This window comes from Pyrus communis, chromosome 15 (assembly GCF_041283825.1).
Source record: "Pyrus communis isolate YQ-2024b chromosome 15, ASM4128382v1, whole genome shotgun sequence".
Classification (NCBI taxonomy): Eukaryota; Viridiplantae; Streptophyta; class Magnoliopsida; order Rosales; family Rosaceae; genus Pyrus; species Pyrus communis.
Genome location: NC_142579.1, coordinates 6076084 through 6092504, shown reverse-complemented (window position 1 = coordinate 6092504; position 16421 = coordinate 6076084). Strand labels below are relative to the sequence as shown.

The 16421-nt window shown below is 37.0% G+C and overlaps 3 protein-coding genes across 7 annotated transcripts in view; all 3 read left to right on the top strand.

The window, feature by feature from the left end:
* The window catches only part of LOC137727105 (disease resistance protein RPV1), a 53943-nt gene that overhangs the window by 29146 nt on the left and 8376 nt on the right, over window positions 1-16421 (top strand). For 2 of the 3 annotated variants that reach the window (XM_088686237.1, XM_088686236.1), the window contains exon 1: window positions 14546-14885. The exons of the other annotated variant lie outside the window; for it this stretch is intronic. In XM_088686237.1, the coding sequence (XP_088542363.1) occupies window positions 14853-14885 (33 nt within the window). In that variant the 5' untranslated portion in view covers window positions 14546-14852. Of the gene's footprint in view, window positions 1-14545; window positions 14886-16421 lie in introns of those variants that run through there. 3 annotated transcript variants of the gene reach the window in all.
* On the top strand, window positions 2639-8288 carry LOC137749491 (disease resistance protein RPV1-like). 3 transcript variants are annotated; one of them, XM_088686235.1, is made up of 6 exons: window positions 2639-2946; window positions 4207-4720; window positions 4887-5997; window positions 6077-6373; window positions 6517-7410; window positions 7527-8288. In XM_088686235.1, exons 2-6 carry the CDS (start codon window positions 4227-4229, stop codon window positions 8160-8162), a joined length of 3432 nt encoding a protein of 1143 aa, XP_088542361.1. In that variant the 5' UTR covers window positions 2639-2946; window positions 4207-4226; the 3' UTR covers window positions 8163-8288. The 3 variants fall into 3 exon arrangements, with proteins under 3 accessions (XP_088542361.1, XP_068345694.2, XP_088542360.1); XM_068489593.2 differs by having other exon boundaries at window positions 2639-2957; window positions 6080-6373; XM_088686234.1 differs by having other exon boundaries at window positions 2639-2957.
* On the top strand, window positions 10613-13446 carry LOC137727094 (toll/interleukin-1 receptor-like protein). The gene is made up of 4 exons (XM_088686239.1): window positions 10613-11546; window positions 11743-12788; window positions 12877-12945; window positions 13073-13446. The coding sequence occupies exons 1-2, from the start codon at window positions 11053-11055 to the stop codon at window positions 12218-12220; spliced, it is 972 nt and encodes a 323-aa protein (XP_088542365.1). The 5' UTR covers window positions 10613-11052; the 3' UTR covers window positions 12221-12788; window positions 12877-12945; window positions 13073-13446.

Genomic DNA, 16421 nt, shown 5'->3' with positions numbered 1-16421 from the left:
CTATTTTTTTTTATTTTTTAAAAATAAATTAAAAGCTACTTAATACTAGGATTTAGTGATATTCATCTTTACTTATAAATGAAAAATGTCTTATGCTCGATTCTCGTCACTTAGCCTTAATATAGTCTGTTGAAAAAATAAATTAATTAATTAATTAAAACACTAAAATTAAATAATAAAAAATTAAATAGAAGCCCAACGGTCGTCAACTTCCTCACCCCGGTGTGAGATTTGTCCAAATGTTAGATAATTTGGGTTGGGTGAGGTGGGTTGGGGTCGCTTCTCATCTATTCATTCACCCCTTCACATCTGTGCATCCACCCCAATTTGGTGATTTGGGATCTTGGATTTGCAATATTTTTCAAATAACAGAGAGGAGACTGGAGAGAGAGAGAGAGAGAGGGGAGGAGTGAGGAAGAGCGAGATGGAATGGGATGGTTAGATTTTGGAATTGCTATGACATAAAAATATTAATAATGAAAGTTAATTAGAGTTATGTGAGAGGACACGTGTCAAGTTGAATTTGTGTTGGTAGCATACATTAGGGTTAAGTTTGGGCAATTTTACTCACCACCCTCAAATGATGGTGATGCTCACCACAATAGAATATCAGGTACACATAGCAAACATTCGAACAAACAGATTATAAATTACGAATATTATTTGATTAACGAAAAAACAAAGAAATAGGATTGCCAAGACGGCTACACTTAAAGACTACATTTTAATCAACTTATTATCATACTAAATTATAAGCTATATTTATAGAGAACAAAACCTAAGAAACCCTAATTTGAATGAGCTAAGCCCAAATCTTAAATTAACAAGCAAACCCAAATAATTAAATAACTAATTTTCCAAAACCCCCGTCAAACTCATGGTGGTACATGACATGGCTTGGCTAGGCTGAACTTGACTTGACTTGCGAATTGGCAAACTGATTTTGCTTCAAACATGCATGAGGGTATGGAAAGAAAGCATATGAATGCTCCCCATCACTAAACGAACGAGATTTTCATATCCCAATTGCAGTAACGGACGGACAAAAAGAATATTATCACTCAAATGGTCATAAGTCCAAATACTTAAGTAACAGTCGCAAAATTCCCATACAGGCCAACAACTCGTGTAGGCCTCAAAGACTTCAAACAAAATCAAACAGCCCATTTCTTTTTGCCCTTTCCCGGTGTGGGCCGAAAGCTCAACCGAATTCCAATTTTTTATTTTCCGTGTGGGCCTCAAACATACCGCCACTTTTTCTCCTTTTTCTTTTCCTTTTTCCCTCTTTTTCTTTTTCTTTTTGACCGATCCCTATAATTGTTGCCCCCCAACAAGACAATTTTGCTAATTCTTATTAATGAAGAGGATTTTTCAATCTTACTACTTGTTTTGAATTTGCCTGTGTTCAAATCTGAACTGAATCATTTCTTTTTTAAACAATTGGTGTCGGGAGAGGGGGCCTCCGCAGACTTTTATCAACTTTGAGTTACAAGTTCATTGAAAATTAATAATTGATTTGTCTCCTTAAGGAAGAAAGGCCATATGTCACATTCTGGTCCGGGCCCCCATCACATCCCGGGCCCTCTTTACACACCTTGACCCGAAAAATCTACTAGGACTCCGAATCGAGCTGTGATGGGCGACACCGGGAAGGTGACGAAACCATAGAATGTGATGATGTGTAAAGTGTGAATAAATTTAAACCTAAAAGTGCCTATATACACAACTACGCAGTGAGCGGGTATGGACTCATTTCACACGTGATACAGAGCATAAAACAAGTACAGTGAGCAAAGATAATAATTATACCATCAATATATGCCACCAGAATTGGGAGTGCCACATGTTCTCATCGATACGGAACCATGCTACTAGAACCTGGAGGGATGAAAAAATAGAAAGTGTGAGTGGTCAAAACAAAGATTTTCAAAATCATTTCCATTATCAAAGGTAGTAACCCCTCGCTGAAAAACTCGAATAGTTTCTAGAAACAAAACCGTGAGGGCGTGGTTGGGGCCCAAAGCAGACAATATCGTGCTACGATGGTGGAATGGGCCCGAGATGTGGTGGGGGCCTGGGCCGGGATGTGACACCATAGAGACGTGGTGTCGGATGAACTCTTTACAAGTCCATTGAAAATTAATAACTGAATTGTCTTTTAATTTAATTATTATTTATCTTTTTTAAGGGAATTGTTATTGGCATTCTAAATTTCTCATTTTACATTTGAAACTTTCTATATTTAGAAAGAAAAATATACTTGTGAAGAATGTAGAATGAGATTTTTAGAGTGTCAATAATACTTCCCTTTTTTAATTATCTTTTTAAATGATATTGTAAGAGTAGGATTTGAGCTAGTCACATGCCATAATTTGATACGGAAAATCAAATCTAAAACATTCTTTTCTATAAATGGAGAAGATATTATTACACCGTAGGGCTAGAGAAATTTATGATTGAATCTTTAGATTTTGCATTATAGTCGCTCTATAGTGACTCTTTTGTGACTGAAAAAATGATTACTCAATTTTCGTGGAAAACGGGAATTATACATGTACCTTGCCTACTTTTTGGAAAAGCCATATATAATTGTCTGCTGACTTTTATCAGTAAGAATCTCATGTAAATGTTGGTTTGTTTGGGCTTCCCCACCCTCATTTACCCCCAAAAAAATAAAAAGAGAAAGCAAAAGACTAGTCCTTCTTCTTGAGCCTCTCTGGTAGCATGATCATCTCCCACATCTTCTTCTTCATCAACTCTTAAGACCGAAGCCCATTCAGATCCTTGGAAGTTTGAGCATGGTGGAGAGGAACCATACTTATCAACTTGAGTTTGCGAGTTAGCGAAATTCGATTTGTGAAATCGTCCATTTCAAAGTGTCTTTTTGAAGAAACTAGTTGGGACTTTCATCCAACAGCTTTCGGCATCTTACAATACACAACTCTGGTGTGTGCGAGGTACCTCCAAGCTCCCCTCTTGTGAAAACATACCTCTGCTTGTGTTATTTGCTTTCAATGGAAATCTTCATGGCCGATGAGTCAATGCATTGGCTTTGGATCCTCTTGCTTTCTTATCTTTATTTTTCTTTTTAATATTGTCCTATGAAATTTGTTTTGAGTCTCTAACTCACACTTAAAGCACCGTTACACTGAAAAATTTCTCTTAGGCAGTGGGTCATTCTCTTTTGTTTATGAAAAAAATCATAAACTTATCCAATAACCACCACATATCATCCCTTATTGACATAATTAGATTCAAGCGCTACATTTTATAATTAAACATTAGTTAGTTTTTAGGTTTTTTATTCAAGTTCTCTGAATTTTGATTAAACGCTTTAACTTTATCTGTGATCTTTTCTTAATTTTTAACTCAATATGTTATATAAATTTAAAGAATATAAATATGGGTCTCTAAATTCATTGAAATTGTTTTGTAAGACTATATATATATATATATTTTTTTTTTTTCAGAAACGTGAACTAAATCCATTCATGAAAAAAGATCCAGTCCTTTTCTTTTTTTCTTCTTAAAATAAATATGAGTCATTATTTTAATAATTAATTTATTAAAAATTGATAAAATATATTTTTGTATAAAGTTTTGATATGAATTTCTTTTAGGGTTACACATAACGTGTCATTAGCTTTTTATGTACCAACGCCTTCAAACTTAAGCCACAGCCCAATCCCAGTCCAAATCCATAAACCCTGCCACTTCAATTGTTTTCAGACGAGTGGCAGTTTCGTAAATAAAGTGAAATGCAGCAAAAGTATATTGCCAATTCTTCCCCAATTTAGACTATAGTAATATGAAAAATTCCATCTCCAATCAGACTTTCATTCTTAATACAAGTTAGCATACTTGCTAGAAACACCAATTTTTTTTTTCCTGGGTATTGCTAGAGACATCAACTTATTAGTTTTTGCCTCAATTTCTTCAATCCCAAATTTTGTGGCAATGTTTCAACGCGTTTTCTGTTCACATTTTACAACAAATAAGAATTTGCATTGTGACTTGTTAACCAATAACTGGTGTCTCTTGCACTATTATTATGTTTATCATTTCTTACATACTTCCAAAATTAGACATGTAATATGATTTGCATCTCACTGTTAAATCAGATGTGTTTGGTAGCTGGAGAATATATTCTCAATTTGCATTCCAATTTGTATATAATAACTCTTCTTCATGCATTCACTGCAACAGATGGACTCTATTCAATAGCTATGATGAGCACCGAGCAGCAGAATGTTTCTTCGTCTTCTTACCGGTGCACATATGATGCATTCTTAAGTTTCAGAGGTGCAGATACACGCAAGGGTTTTGCAGATCACCTCTACAGTGCTTTGGAGTTGGCAGGAATCCACACTTTTAGAGATGATGATGAAATTGAGGGAGGAGCAAACATCAAACAGGAGCTACAGACAGCAATACAAGAGTCACGAGTATCAGTCATTGTTTTCTCCACAGACTACGCCTCTTCCACGTGGTGCCTGAATGAACTTGCTATCATCATGGAACGTACAAAAACAGATGGACACAAGGTTGTGCCAGTTTTCTATGATGTGGAACCATCGGATGTCAGGAAACAGACGGGCAGTTTTGCAGACTCATTTACTAGACATGAAGAGCGCTTCAAGGACAAGAGAGACAAGGTGGAGGAGTGGAGACGAGCTCTTAGAGAAGTAACAGACCTGGGAGGGATGGTTTTAGGAGAACGGTAATTTGTCATTCCCTCCCTATATTCAGTCAAGTAGATCAGATGCTAGTCTCAAGCTTGTGAAAGTTTTAGCTTTTCTTTTTTTTTTAAATAAAAAAAATTAAATAAATAACTTGCTCGTTTGTTTTCTTTTCGTCTGATATATTTTTATATCAATAACATATAGGTACGAGTCGCAGTTTATCCAAGATATTGTTGAAGCTGTTGGAAATAAACTGGACTACATGAACATGTGGAATAGGAGATTAAGAGTTGATCCCTATGTAATTGGAAGAGATTATTATGTCGAAAGCCTGAACACCTGGCTTGAAGATGGATCAAATGATGTTGGAGTAGCTGTCATCCATGGAATGGGTGGAATAGGCAAGACCACCATTGCTAAAATTGCTTATAACCAGAACTTCTCTAAATTTCAAGCTAGCAGTTTTCTTTCAGATATTAGGGAAACTTCCAAACAAGCCAATGGTTTTGTTCACTTGCAAAGGAACCTTCTTTCAGATATCCAAAAGAGGAAAGTGAACAATATATACAGCCATGATGAAGGTATAGTAAAGATCAAACGGGCTGTACGTTGCAAAAGAGTTCTTATTGTTCTTGATGATGTTGAGAACTTGGAACAGTTCAATGTGATTCTTGGAATGCGGGACTGGCTCCATCCTGGAAGTAAAATTATCATAACAGCTAGACATGAACATTTGTTAAGGGCTGAAGTTTGTGTAAGGTTTAAGGTTGAAGGATTACCTGAGCATCAATCACTTAAGCTTTTCAGTTGGCATGCCTTTGGACAACCCCATCCTCAAGAAGGTTACGTGGAGCTTTCAAGACCTGTAGTAGAACATTGTGGAGGGGTTCCATTAGCTCTTCAAGTTCTGGGATCTTCTCTATATGGAAAAACAATTGATTTTTGGAAAAATGCATTACACAACTTAGATGTGATTTCTGAGGGGGAAATTCAAAAGATTCTTGGCATAAGCTTTGATTCTTTACAAGATCATGAAAAACGTTTATTCCTGCATATAGCCTGTTTCTTCGTGGGAAAGGACAAGGATTTTACAACTACAATCCTTGACGAATGTGATTTTTCCACGGAGGTTGGACTTCAACATCTGGTTGATAGATGCCTTGTGGAAATTAATGTCAAAAACAAGAAGTTAATCGTGCATCAATTACTTCAAGACATGGGAAGGGCAATAATTCATGAAGAATCACCTGAGGACCCTGGAAAACGCACTAGACTGTGGCACAAAGATGCATTTAACGTTTTGACAAAATTAACGGTAAGAAACATGAATTTTATGTGTATATATTTGCAATGGTGTTCTGCATGGTAACTTATCAAATGTTCTTATTTGTTAGCAGGGTACGAGAACCATCAAGGGCCTCATGCTCCACTTTCCCTCAACAGAGTCATCTCCGGTATTAAATGAGGTAGGTTTCGAAACAAGGGCATTCACAGAGATGCTCAATCTTGAACTACTTCTGCTTGATAATGTAAAGTTGAGTGGAAGCTATGAAAATTTTCCAAAAAAAATAATATGGTTGTCTTGGAGAGGATTGTCTTTAAAATCAATACCAGCAAATTTTTGTTTGGAAAATCTAGTTGCTCTTGACTTACGGAAGAGCAGTCTGCAACGTGTTTGGAAAGGAACCAGGGTATGTTCTAATCTCTCTCGCTCTCTCGCTCTCTCTCTCTCTCTCTCTCTCTCTCTCTCTCACTCAATACACACAAATAAAAATAAATTTCAGTGAAATTAGATTCTGTATTCATAGCAACTAATGACTTCTCTTTGATACAGTTTCTTACAAGATTGAAAATTCTTAATCTCAGTCATTCACATGGCCTTAGGACAACATCTGACTTGTCCGGACTCCCTAACCTTGAGAAACTAATTCTTAAGGACTGCATTAATTTGGTTGATGTTGATGAATCCATTGGAAACTTGGGGAAACTTGTTTTCTTGAATCTAAAAGACTGCAAAAGTCTTATGAAGCTTCCAAAAAGAATGAACATGATGAGGTCTCTTGAGGAACTTATTCTTACTGGTTGCTCAAAGCTTGTGCTTCATGACAGTGCCATGGTTATTTACATACACACTACATCAAGGGATATGAATAAATTTAGACTTTTGTCAACTATATCATGGACACCAATCTGGTCTTGGTGGATGTGGGCATGGCCAAGAAAGACTCTTCAATCAACCAGTTTCTCACTGGCAAGTTTACCACGTTGTTTGGGAAGCTTAAGTCTGTCTTACTGCAACGTGTCAGAGGTTCCCAATGATTTATGTACATTATCTTCCTTGAAATATTTGAATCTAATTGGTAACTCAATTTTGTGCCTACCACAAAACATGAAGAGTCTCATTATGCTCGAGACTCTTTTGTTAGATAAATCCATAAACCTCGAAATGCTTCCAGAGCTGCCCCCAAGGTTGAAGAGGTTGGAAGCAAAATATTGTACATCATTGAAAAGATTAACAAATTTACCGTTGTTCAGATCATTAGAATCACTGTTTTGGGGTTGCGAGCAATTAGTTGAAGTTGAAAGCTTGTTGAATATAAAACCGTTGAGAAGCGCTGACATAGAAATGAGAAGATATATGGGCCCGTTCAATTTGAAATCCATAACAAGCACTGATGTTGAAATGATCAACTACTTGACCAGTACAACCAGGAAGGTTCCTGTCCAGGTCTTTCTCTCTGTCTCCTCTCTCGTGTATAGTTGTTCTAATTATTATATCTATGAACTAGTTGGGTCTAACTGTTTGAATAATTAAATTTGAATTGCGGGATCTTGATGAAGCAGGGAATCTATGAATGTGGCGTATATAGCATTTTCCTTCCTGGAAGCAAGATTCCAGATGGATTTGGCTTCACCACAATATATGGATCAGCGCTGTCAGCTATTGCATCTTCACATCCTAATCTCAAAATCCAAGGCTTGAATGTATGTGTTTTATATGCAATAAAACCGGGCTTGGCAGTTGATGACTATCTTGTTAATGCTCAGCATTTGATTAAAGTCAGTAATCAGACCAAGGGTCTTATGTGGACCTATTCCCCAGTCACAGTAGGTTTTCCAACTGAGAAGGAAGATATGTTATGGCTAAGCCATTTTCAAATTGGAAACAATGAATTGGAGTATGGGGACCAATTACGTGTTTCGGTGGAGATGCATGATTTTTGGATAAAGGAGTTCAGAATCCAGCTTGTGTACGAGCAGGAAAGACCTCCTTCTAGCCAGAATAATGTTGTTGCTGGAGATGTGTCAATGTCAGCATCAGAGTACCAAATGTGGACAGGAAAATACTTTCTCAGTAATCATAGGCACCGTACTCATCAAACTCAATTCCGAAAGAGACAGGAGAATCCAGCACATATTGAATTTTCGTTTGAGCCAGAGCATCAGCTTCATACTTATTCAAGGCCCAAGGAGCATTGAAAATAATTTGAAACTTAGAGCATGTCCATCAGATTCCCCCATCTACTTCTACTCACCTATTTTGGAGAAAATGAAGAGAAACCTCCTTGGTTCTTTTTCCAACATCATTCGTTCATGGTTGGAAGGAAAGATCAGCATCAATTATGTTGGTGAGTGTCGTCTTTTTGTTCTTTCTTGTTATATCTTTCTGAATATAAACTCATGGCTTTGTTGGATTTGTTGCTCTTTGTTTATTGCTTTGATTTGTTAGTTGAATGAATATATTAAACAAAATGAGGGGAAAGCTCTACGAACTCGTGTAGTTGATGCATGTAGTACTCAGTACTACTCTTTCAGACAATAATCCTAACTTTAATTCCCACTTAACGTGATATAATTTGGTGTCTGTAGTATGTCTGGTGGTCTAGATCACTCATTTGAGATAAGCATGTGAACCAAAAAGCTGTTTAACTTGAAAAAAGGGAAAATTTAGCATGCCCCTGAACTTTTAAAATGTTGGGAGCAGCTCAGGTTTGACTCCCAGCAAAGGCATGCTTTTCTTAATTTTTGCACGACTTACAGCTGGTGCGAGGGACCTCTGCGCGTTAACTATGTGTCAGTCTGGGTCCATTTATTCCCTAGCCATCAGTGTGCTGTCTAACTATGTCTTTTATATTCACAAAAAAGCATCGGCCGTCTTTACAGTGTCAAAACTGTTGACCGTGTTCAAACCGTGTGCAGGGTGTGTCGGCATGTCGGAGTGTCAGACACTTCGAGGTTTAGGAGTGTCCGTGCAACCTAGGCTTCAAGGACGAGATGGACAAGGTGGAGAAGAGCGCTTGCTGATGTTGCAAATCTGGGAGGGATGGTTCTAGAAGATCGGTAATTTCGCAGAACATTTTCTTTAATTAGAAAGTATTATCTATATATGACCTTTTATAACTCGTTTATTAGGCACATTATTGTTAGCTCATTGGAGGCTAAGGCCACTCCTCTTTCCTTTAGGGTAGATAATATCGTTTGTTGACAAAAAAAAATACTTGTTTATTAGGTTGATGATAGTAAAGCCATATGAAGTTGACGGATTTTGGGTTTATAACTTTATACTATCTTTCGTGTACCTTTGCAGCAATATTTTTTAGAAGACTCAATTTTTCAATGTCTTGTATATAATCTACCTGCATTATGAGGTTTCTTACTCATGTCAATCATCAATTACGTTTCTCACTCATGTCAATCATCGATTACTCTTTTCTTTAGATAAAAATTACGTAGTCTTCATATGATTTGATGTCTAATGACCATATGTTGTAGGTATGAGTGGCAGTTTATCTAAGATATTGTTCAAGAGGTTGGAAGTAAGCTGGATCGCGTGGCAGTAAATGTTGCTCCCTGTGCTGTTGGAATCGATAATTGTGTGCACGGAATAAACAAATGGTTAGAAAATGATACGGGTGATGTTGTTGCAGCGGTTATCTATGGGATGGGTGGAATTGGTAAAACCACCATTGCCAAAGCTGCTAATAAGACGAACCTTGCAAAATTTTAAGGAAACGGCAGCTTTCTTGCAGATATTCAGCAACTTCAGAACAACCTCATGGTTTGGTTTGCTTGCGAATAAATCTTCTTTCCGATATCCAAAGGGTGAAAGTAAAGAAAATAAGCAAACATGAAGGACTAATCAAGATCAAGCATGCTGTAGGTTGCAATAGAGTTCTTATAGTTCTTGATGATGTGAACCATTTGGATCAATTCAATGCAATTCTTGGAATGCGATAGTGTTTTCACCCGGGAAGTAAAGTTACCGTAACAACAAGACATAAAAGGTTCATGATATTTATCCAGTATTTGAGATTAAAAAACTGAGTGAATATGAAACACTCAAGCTTTTCAAGTGACATGCCTTCGGGCAAGCCAATCCCATTGAAAGTTACTTGGAGTCATGAACCTCGACCAATTGAAGCAATCTTTGAGAATCAATTGCTCATGGTTTGGGACTTCTGAAAAGTTGGGGGTTGTTATAAGGCCATGTGAGTGACTGAGATTAACGGTTCAGTCTTGGAAGACACTGTTTCAAAGAGAAGTAATTAGTTCCTATCAGGAACATAGCGATCCTTAACTGTGTGTATGAGAGAGAGAGAGAGAGAGAGGAGAAGGGAGATTTGCAGGTGTGGGATCCAACAGTGAAGATATAACAATCCAACAGGAAACACCTCCTTAGAGTCACAATGTGAGTGCTGGAGATGTGTCAGCACCAAAGTATCAATTGTGGAACAGAAATACTTTGTGTGTAATCACAGTCTAGACCATACTTATCGTCCTCATATCAGAATGAACAAGAAGAACCCGGCACATCTTGATTTTTCATACGAACCAAAGGGCTGCTTTTTTAATGATCGTTACTTATTCAAGCACATAGAGTTTCCTCAGGAGGACGATGAATATTGTTGCGTTTTGCCACCTGAAAGATAAAGAAGGTGATGATTAATGACTGCATTTATTCAAAAGAAGCGTAGATTTGGGCACCTTCCAGTTGTGGTGCTGATCATCGAGCGTTAAAGAAGAGATAATGGTTTATTTTCTTTTGTGAGTCTTATTTTCTGTTTCACTTTGTCTAATATAGTGCATTTTGTTTGAATAATTTAATCTTCTTAACTCGATCTTACTTCTGTATATTTGCATTTTGGTTGAGAAACAGCGTTACTTAACAGTTAAAAATCAGACGGGCACATCATGTTGTTGTTTATTTTCCAGTTTCTCCTTAATTTTATGTTCTTGCTCCAATCTCTCTTTAAATTTTCATTAAGGTGTGAGAGCAAAGGTGAGATGTGCTTGAGAAATAAGGAAACATTTTTGCTACCAAGATATTGTATGTTCTTGCTCCAATCTTTCATTAACTTCTCTTAATTTTATGTTCTTGCTCCAATCTCTCTTTAAATCTTTGTCCTCTTACAGGTGCACATATGATGTCTTATTGAGTTTCAGAGGCGCAGATACACACAAAGGCTTTACAGATCACCTATACAATGCTTTGGATTCGGCACGAATCCACACTTTTAGAGATGATGATGAAATTGAGAGAGGAGCAAACATTGAACAGGAGCTACAGACAACAATACAAGAGTCACGAGTATCAGTCATTGTTTTCTCCAAGGACTACACCTCTTCCAGGTGGTGCCTGAATGAACTTGCTATCATCATGGAACGTAAAAGAACAGACGGACACATGGTTATGCCAGTTTTCTATGATGTGGAACCATCAAATGTCAGGAAGCAGACGGGCAGTTTTGTAGAACCATTTACTAGACATGAAGAGCGCTTCAAGGACGAGATAGACAAGGTGGAGGAGTGGAGGCGAGCTCTTAGAGATGTTGCAGACTTGGGAAGGATGGTTTTAAGAGACCGGTAAATTTTCGTTCTCTCCTATATTCAGTCAAGTAGATCAGATGCTAGTCTCAAGCTTGTGAAAATTTTAGTTTTTTTTTTTTTTTTTTTTTTTGAAAAAAAATAAATAAATAAATAACTTGCTTATGTTTTTTCTTTTGGTCTGAAAAGAAAGAACTTATTGTGCCTCGTATATTTTGATATCAATAACTTATAGGTACGAGTTGCAGTTTATCCAAGATATTGTTGAAGTGATTGGAAATAAACCGGACTACATGACGAATAGGAGATTAAGAGTTGATCCCTATGTGATTGGACGAGGTTACTATGTGGAAAGCCTAAACATGTGGCTAGAAGATGGATCAAATGATGTTGGAGTAACTGTCATCCATGGAATGGGTGGAATATGCAAGACCACCATTGCTAAAATTGCTTATAACCATAACTTCTATAAATTTCAAGCTAGCAGCTTCTTTTCAGATGTTAGGGAAACTTCCAGACAAGCCAATGGTTTTGTTCACTTGCAAAGGAATCTTCTCTCAGATATCCAAAAGAGGAAAATGAATAAAATATACAGCCTTGATGATGGAATAAAAAAGATCGAATGGGCTGTACGTTGCAAAAGAGTTCTTATTGTTCTTGTTGATGTGGAGAACTCGAAACAGTTCAATGCAATTCTTGGAATGCGAGACTAGTTCCATCCTGGAAGTAGAATTATAATAACAACTAGGCATGAACATTTGTTAAAGGCTCATGAAGTTGTAAGGTTTAAGGTTGAAGGATTGCACGAGTATGAATCACTTAAGCTTTTCAGTTGGCATGCCTTTGGACAACCCCATCCTCAAGAGGGTTACATGGAGCCTTCAAGACCCATAGTAGAACATTGTGGAGGGGTTCCATTAGTTCTTCAAGTTCTAGGATCTTCTCTATATAGAAAAACAATTGATGTTTGGAAAATGCATTACACAACTTAGACGTGATTTCTGAGGGCTAAATTCAAAAGATTCTTGGCATAAGCTTTGATTCTTTACAAGATCATGATAAACGTTTATTCCTGCATATAGCCTGTTTCTTCGTGGGAAAGGACAAGGATTTTACAACTACAATTGTGAAGAAGAAGTTAATGTCCACAAGAAGTTAATAATGCATCAATTACTTCAAGACATGGGAAGGACAATAAGTCGTGAAGAATCACCTGAAGACCCTGGAAGACGCACTAGACTGTGGCATAAAGATGCATTTAACGTTTCGAGAAAATTAACGGTAAGAAACATGATCTTTATCTGTATGTATTTGCAATGGTCTTTTGCATGTGACTAGTAACTTATCCAATGCTCTTATTTGTTAGCAGGGTACGAGAACTATCAAGGGCCTCATGCTCAACTTTCCCTCAACAAAGTCATCTCCGGTATTAAATGAGGTTCGTTTCGAAACAAAGGCATTTACAGAGATGCAATGGTATTTTGCATGTGACTAGTAACTTATCCAATGCTCTTATTCAACTGTTTGAATAGTTAAATTTGAATTGTAGGTTCTTGACGAAACAGGTACTCTATGACTGAGTTGTTGGTCGAGCCATGCGCCCCACCCTCCAACTTCAGCCCTGATCCTCCTTGCTCACTCGACATGGATCACGCACAGCAGCACACACAGCACGGCAAACACACACGTAGCAGTCGCGGCTTGCTGCAGAGATGCGGCGAAGACCACAGGCTTGCCCCTTTTTTTTTTTATATTTGTTTTCACGGCAGCAGCAGCAGCACGGCGGGAGCTTTAGGGTTACAGTTTGGCTCTGATGCGAAATTGAATTTTACAGTTGGACTTTTCTGTATTTCATAATTCTGAATAAAAATACATACAATTCTTGTTACAAAATAAAAAAACAGTAAGGGACACACTATCCTTCGATTCCTTCCTAAAACATGACTATTAATTACAAAATATTTATATTCATTTTCTCCTAAATATTGACCCACACCAATAGTTGTTGATATGGAATTAGAGAAGCAAAAGCTTTAGCACTTACTAGTTCCCTTCCTTTTTGGCATTGTGTTAGACCATCTTCAATGGTGGGCTAAAACTTAAAATTTTCCTTTTTTTCACCCCTAAAATCCACTCTAACTCATGACCTAAAATTAACCTAAAACCCAAATAGAGGGCAAATACCCCCCAATTTTAGGCCAGCAAAATGGGCCCCACTAATTGAGACTGAAACCAGGGTTGTGAAGCCCATTGCCCACTCCCTACTCGCCTACGCGCTGCACGCACTAAGCTTTCTCAAAATTTTGTACCAACCCACGTGGGGTTGTTCCCCCACTTTCAGACCATCAAGTAGCCGTTGGGCTACTTTTCTTCATCCAACGGTTCCATTTAAATGGACCGTTGGTTAATTCAACGATCCAGGTTCAAAGTAATTTTTTTTAGTTTTATTGAATCCAACGGCTTAGATCGAATATAATCAAATCTAACAGTAAAAAAAAGATCTAAGTTTATGTGGTTTATTAAATGTCGTTTGTATTAAGTTTATGTGGTTTATCATGATTTTCATGTATTGATTTAGTGATTTTTTCAAATTTATCGGAATTTAAATATTTTTAGGTAAAAATATTCATATAATTAATTTAGTATAGTCTACATAATTTTTTTTTAAAGTTAATTTAAAAAAAAAAGCCTTAATTCATTCTTTGATAATTTCGGGCTAAAATTTTAGGCCAGGAGGGTTGGAGCAGAAAAGCTATTTCTGAGCTAAAACCTAAATTTTTTGGACCAAATATTTTTAAGTTTTAGGCCAATGAAGATGATCTTAGTGGCGGGACACATGCAATATTCAATTTTTTAAAGAGGAGGCATACGTCGGTGGAGAGTCCAGAGCGACGCGTTTTCAGCTAGTTCCCGTAGCATTTCCCATAAATGATTGAATTTTCTTATACGACTGAGTATAAAAAATGACTACTGAAATTTCGTGTAAAACGCGTTTGGACCTTACATCTGCTGAATTTATTGGTTTGTTTGGGTTTCCCCACCCTCACTTACCCAAAACAAAACAAAACAAAAAAAAGAAAAAAAAAAAGAGAGAGGAAACAAGAAGCTCTCGTCCTTCTTCTTGAGCTTGTCTGGTAGCATGATCATCTCCCACCTCCCCTTCTTCATCAAATCTTGAGAGTGGCGCCCATTCAGATCCTTGGAAAGTTGAGCATGGTGGAGAGGAACTATAGTTATCAACTTAAAGTTGCGAGTGAGGCAAAATTCGATTTGTGAAATCGTCCATTTCACAGTGTCTTTTTGAAGAAACTAGTTGGGACTTTCATCCAACAGTTTGCCGGCAGGATGAAAACTCACAGCTTTCAGCGTGTGTGCGAGGTATCTCCAAGCTCCCCTCTTGCTAAAACATAGATCTGCTTGTATTATTAGCTTTCAATTGAAATCCTCATGGCCGATGAGTCAATGCATTGACTTTGGATCCTCTTGCTTTCTTATCTTTATTTTTCTTTTTAATATTTTCCTATGAAATTTTTTTGTAAGCCAATGGGTCATCTTCTTTTGTTTATGAAATAAATCATAAACTTATCCAATGAAATCCACATAATATCCCTTATTGACATAGTTAGATTCAAGCGTTACATATTATAATTAAACATTTGTTGGTTTTTTAGTTTATTATTCAAGTTCTCTAAATTTTGATTAGACGCTTTAACTTTATCTGATATCTTTTCGAAAATTTTTATTTAGATTCATTTATCCTCTTTCTGCACCTAATTTATTATTTTTTATTTTGAAATTCCAAATGTACCAAATAATTCTCTTTCTACACCTAATAAGAACAAAAAGAAAATAATAATAATTTAGCAATAAATAACTCCAGCCATCCTATTTCTTCAAATCTCAACCACCCAGTTTCTAACCTCCCCAACCCCCACCACCACCTCCCTTACCACCCACAACAATTTGAAAATTAAAACATTATTCCCAACAACCCATGATTAAAAAACCCAAAAGAAACATGTCAATATATTTTTTTTTCTTTTTTTGGAAAAATTAATGGTATTATTAACATATAGTCCAACACAATTAGATTCGACACATCAACGATTTCGGCATAATTCGAACATGTTAGAAGGACTGCATGGAAGAGAGCTATTGTGTGGCCAGCGAAAGGTCGGGAAACGGACATTGATGGCTGAGATCTTTAGGGGTTTCATTGTGGGTGATAAGAAGGTGGCGATGGGGGGTTGGGGTTTCAATACACACAATTACATTCCTAATCTAATAAGACTACAACACTCCTCCTTGAGTATGTAAATACTCAAACAAATGGCGCATTAGGTCTTCACCGATGAAGTTGATGAAGTTGTAGACACAATGAGCAAATGCAAGTCTTAGATCAATGGAATAATGCATAAAACGTAAAACTCACAAAACCTCGCTATGGTAAAACCCAAGATGGGAGAAAAACTCATAGAATAAGAAGAAAAATGAGAAGTTGCATTAAGTCAAAACTATACATCTTCTGGACGCAAGTAGAATAGCTCACAAGGGTATAACCAACCCAGGATGGGTGCCTTGTCAAAACCTAGTGGGAAAAATGTTCCTAATCGTAGCGAAAAAGAGTGCAATAAGATCAAGTGAGTATACTTTTGGATACTCTCCCTGAGTTTGACAAAACTTCCAAATGGGAACTACAAGCATTACATATGAATAGTTTGCTGATGTGGAGTAGACGCAATATGTTTTGGCGTTAACTTCATTGATGTATCATGTCTTGGTCGGGTTGATACATGCGACATAGTCTTTATGAATCGTCGTCGGGACTCAACAATGGATGAAAACATCGCAGGTACTTTGAATGTGCTCAACAAGAACTCCTAACCATGTCTCACGTGTGGTATCGTGAAGTGC

What these genes read in the sequence shown, in the direction of transcription:
- LOC137749491 (XM_088686235.1), top strand. Translation starts at nt 4,227, where the DNA reads ATGATGAGCACCGAGCAGCAGAATGTTTCTTCGTCTTCTTACCGGTGC. An exon ending in ACGTTTTGACAAAATTAACG is followed by an intron (nt 5,998 to 6,076) that starts GTAAGAAACATG and finishes CTTATTTGTTAG; the next exon opens with CAGGGTACGAGAACCATCAA. An exon ending in GTGTTTGGAAAGGAACCAGG is followed by an intron (nt 6,374 to 6,516) that starts GTATGTTCTAAT and finishes TCTTTGATACAG; the next exon opens with TTTCTTACAAGATTGAAAAT.
- LOC137727094 (XM_088686239.1), top strand. Translation starts at nt 11,053, where the DNA reads ATGTTCTTGCTCCAATCTCTCTTTAAATCTTTGTCCTCTTACAGGTGC. An exon ending in AGGATGGTTTTAAGAGACCG is followed by an intron (nt 11,547 to 11,742) that starts GTAAATTTTCGT and finishes AATAACTTATAG; the next exon opens with GTACGAGTTGCAGTTTATCC.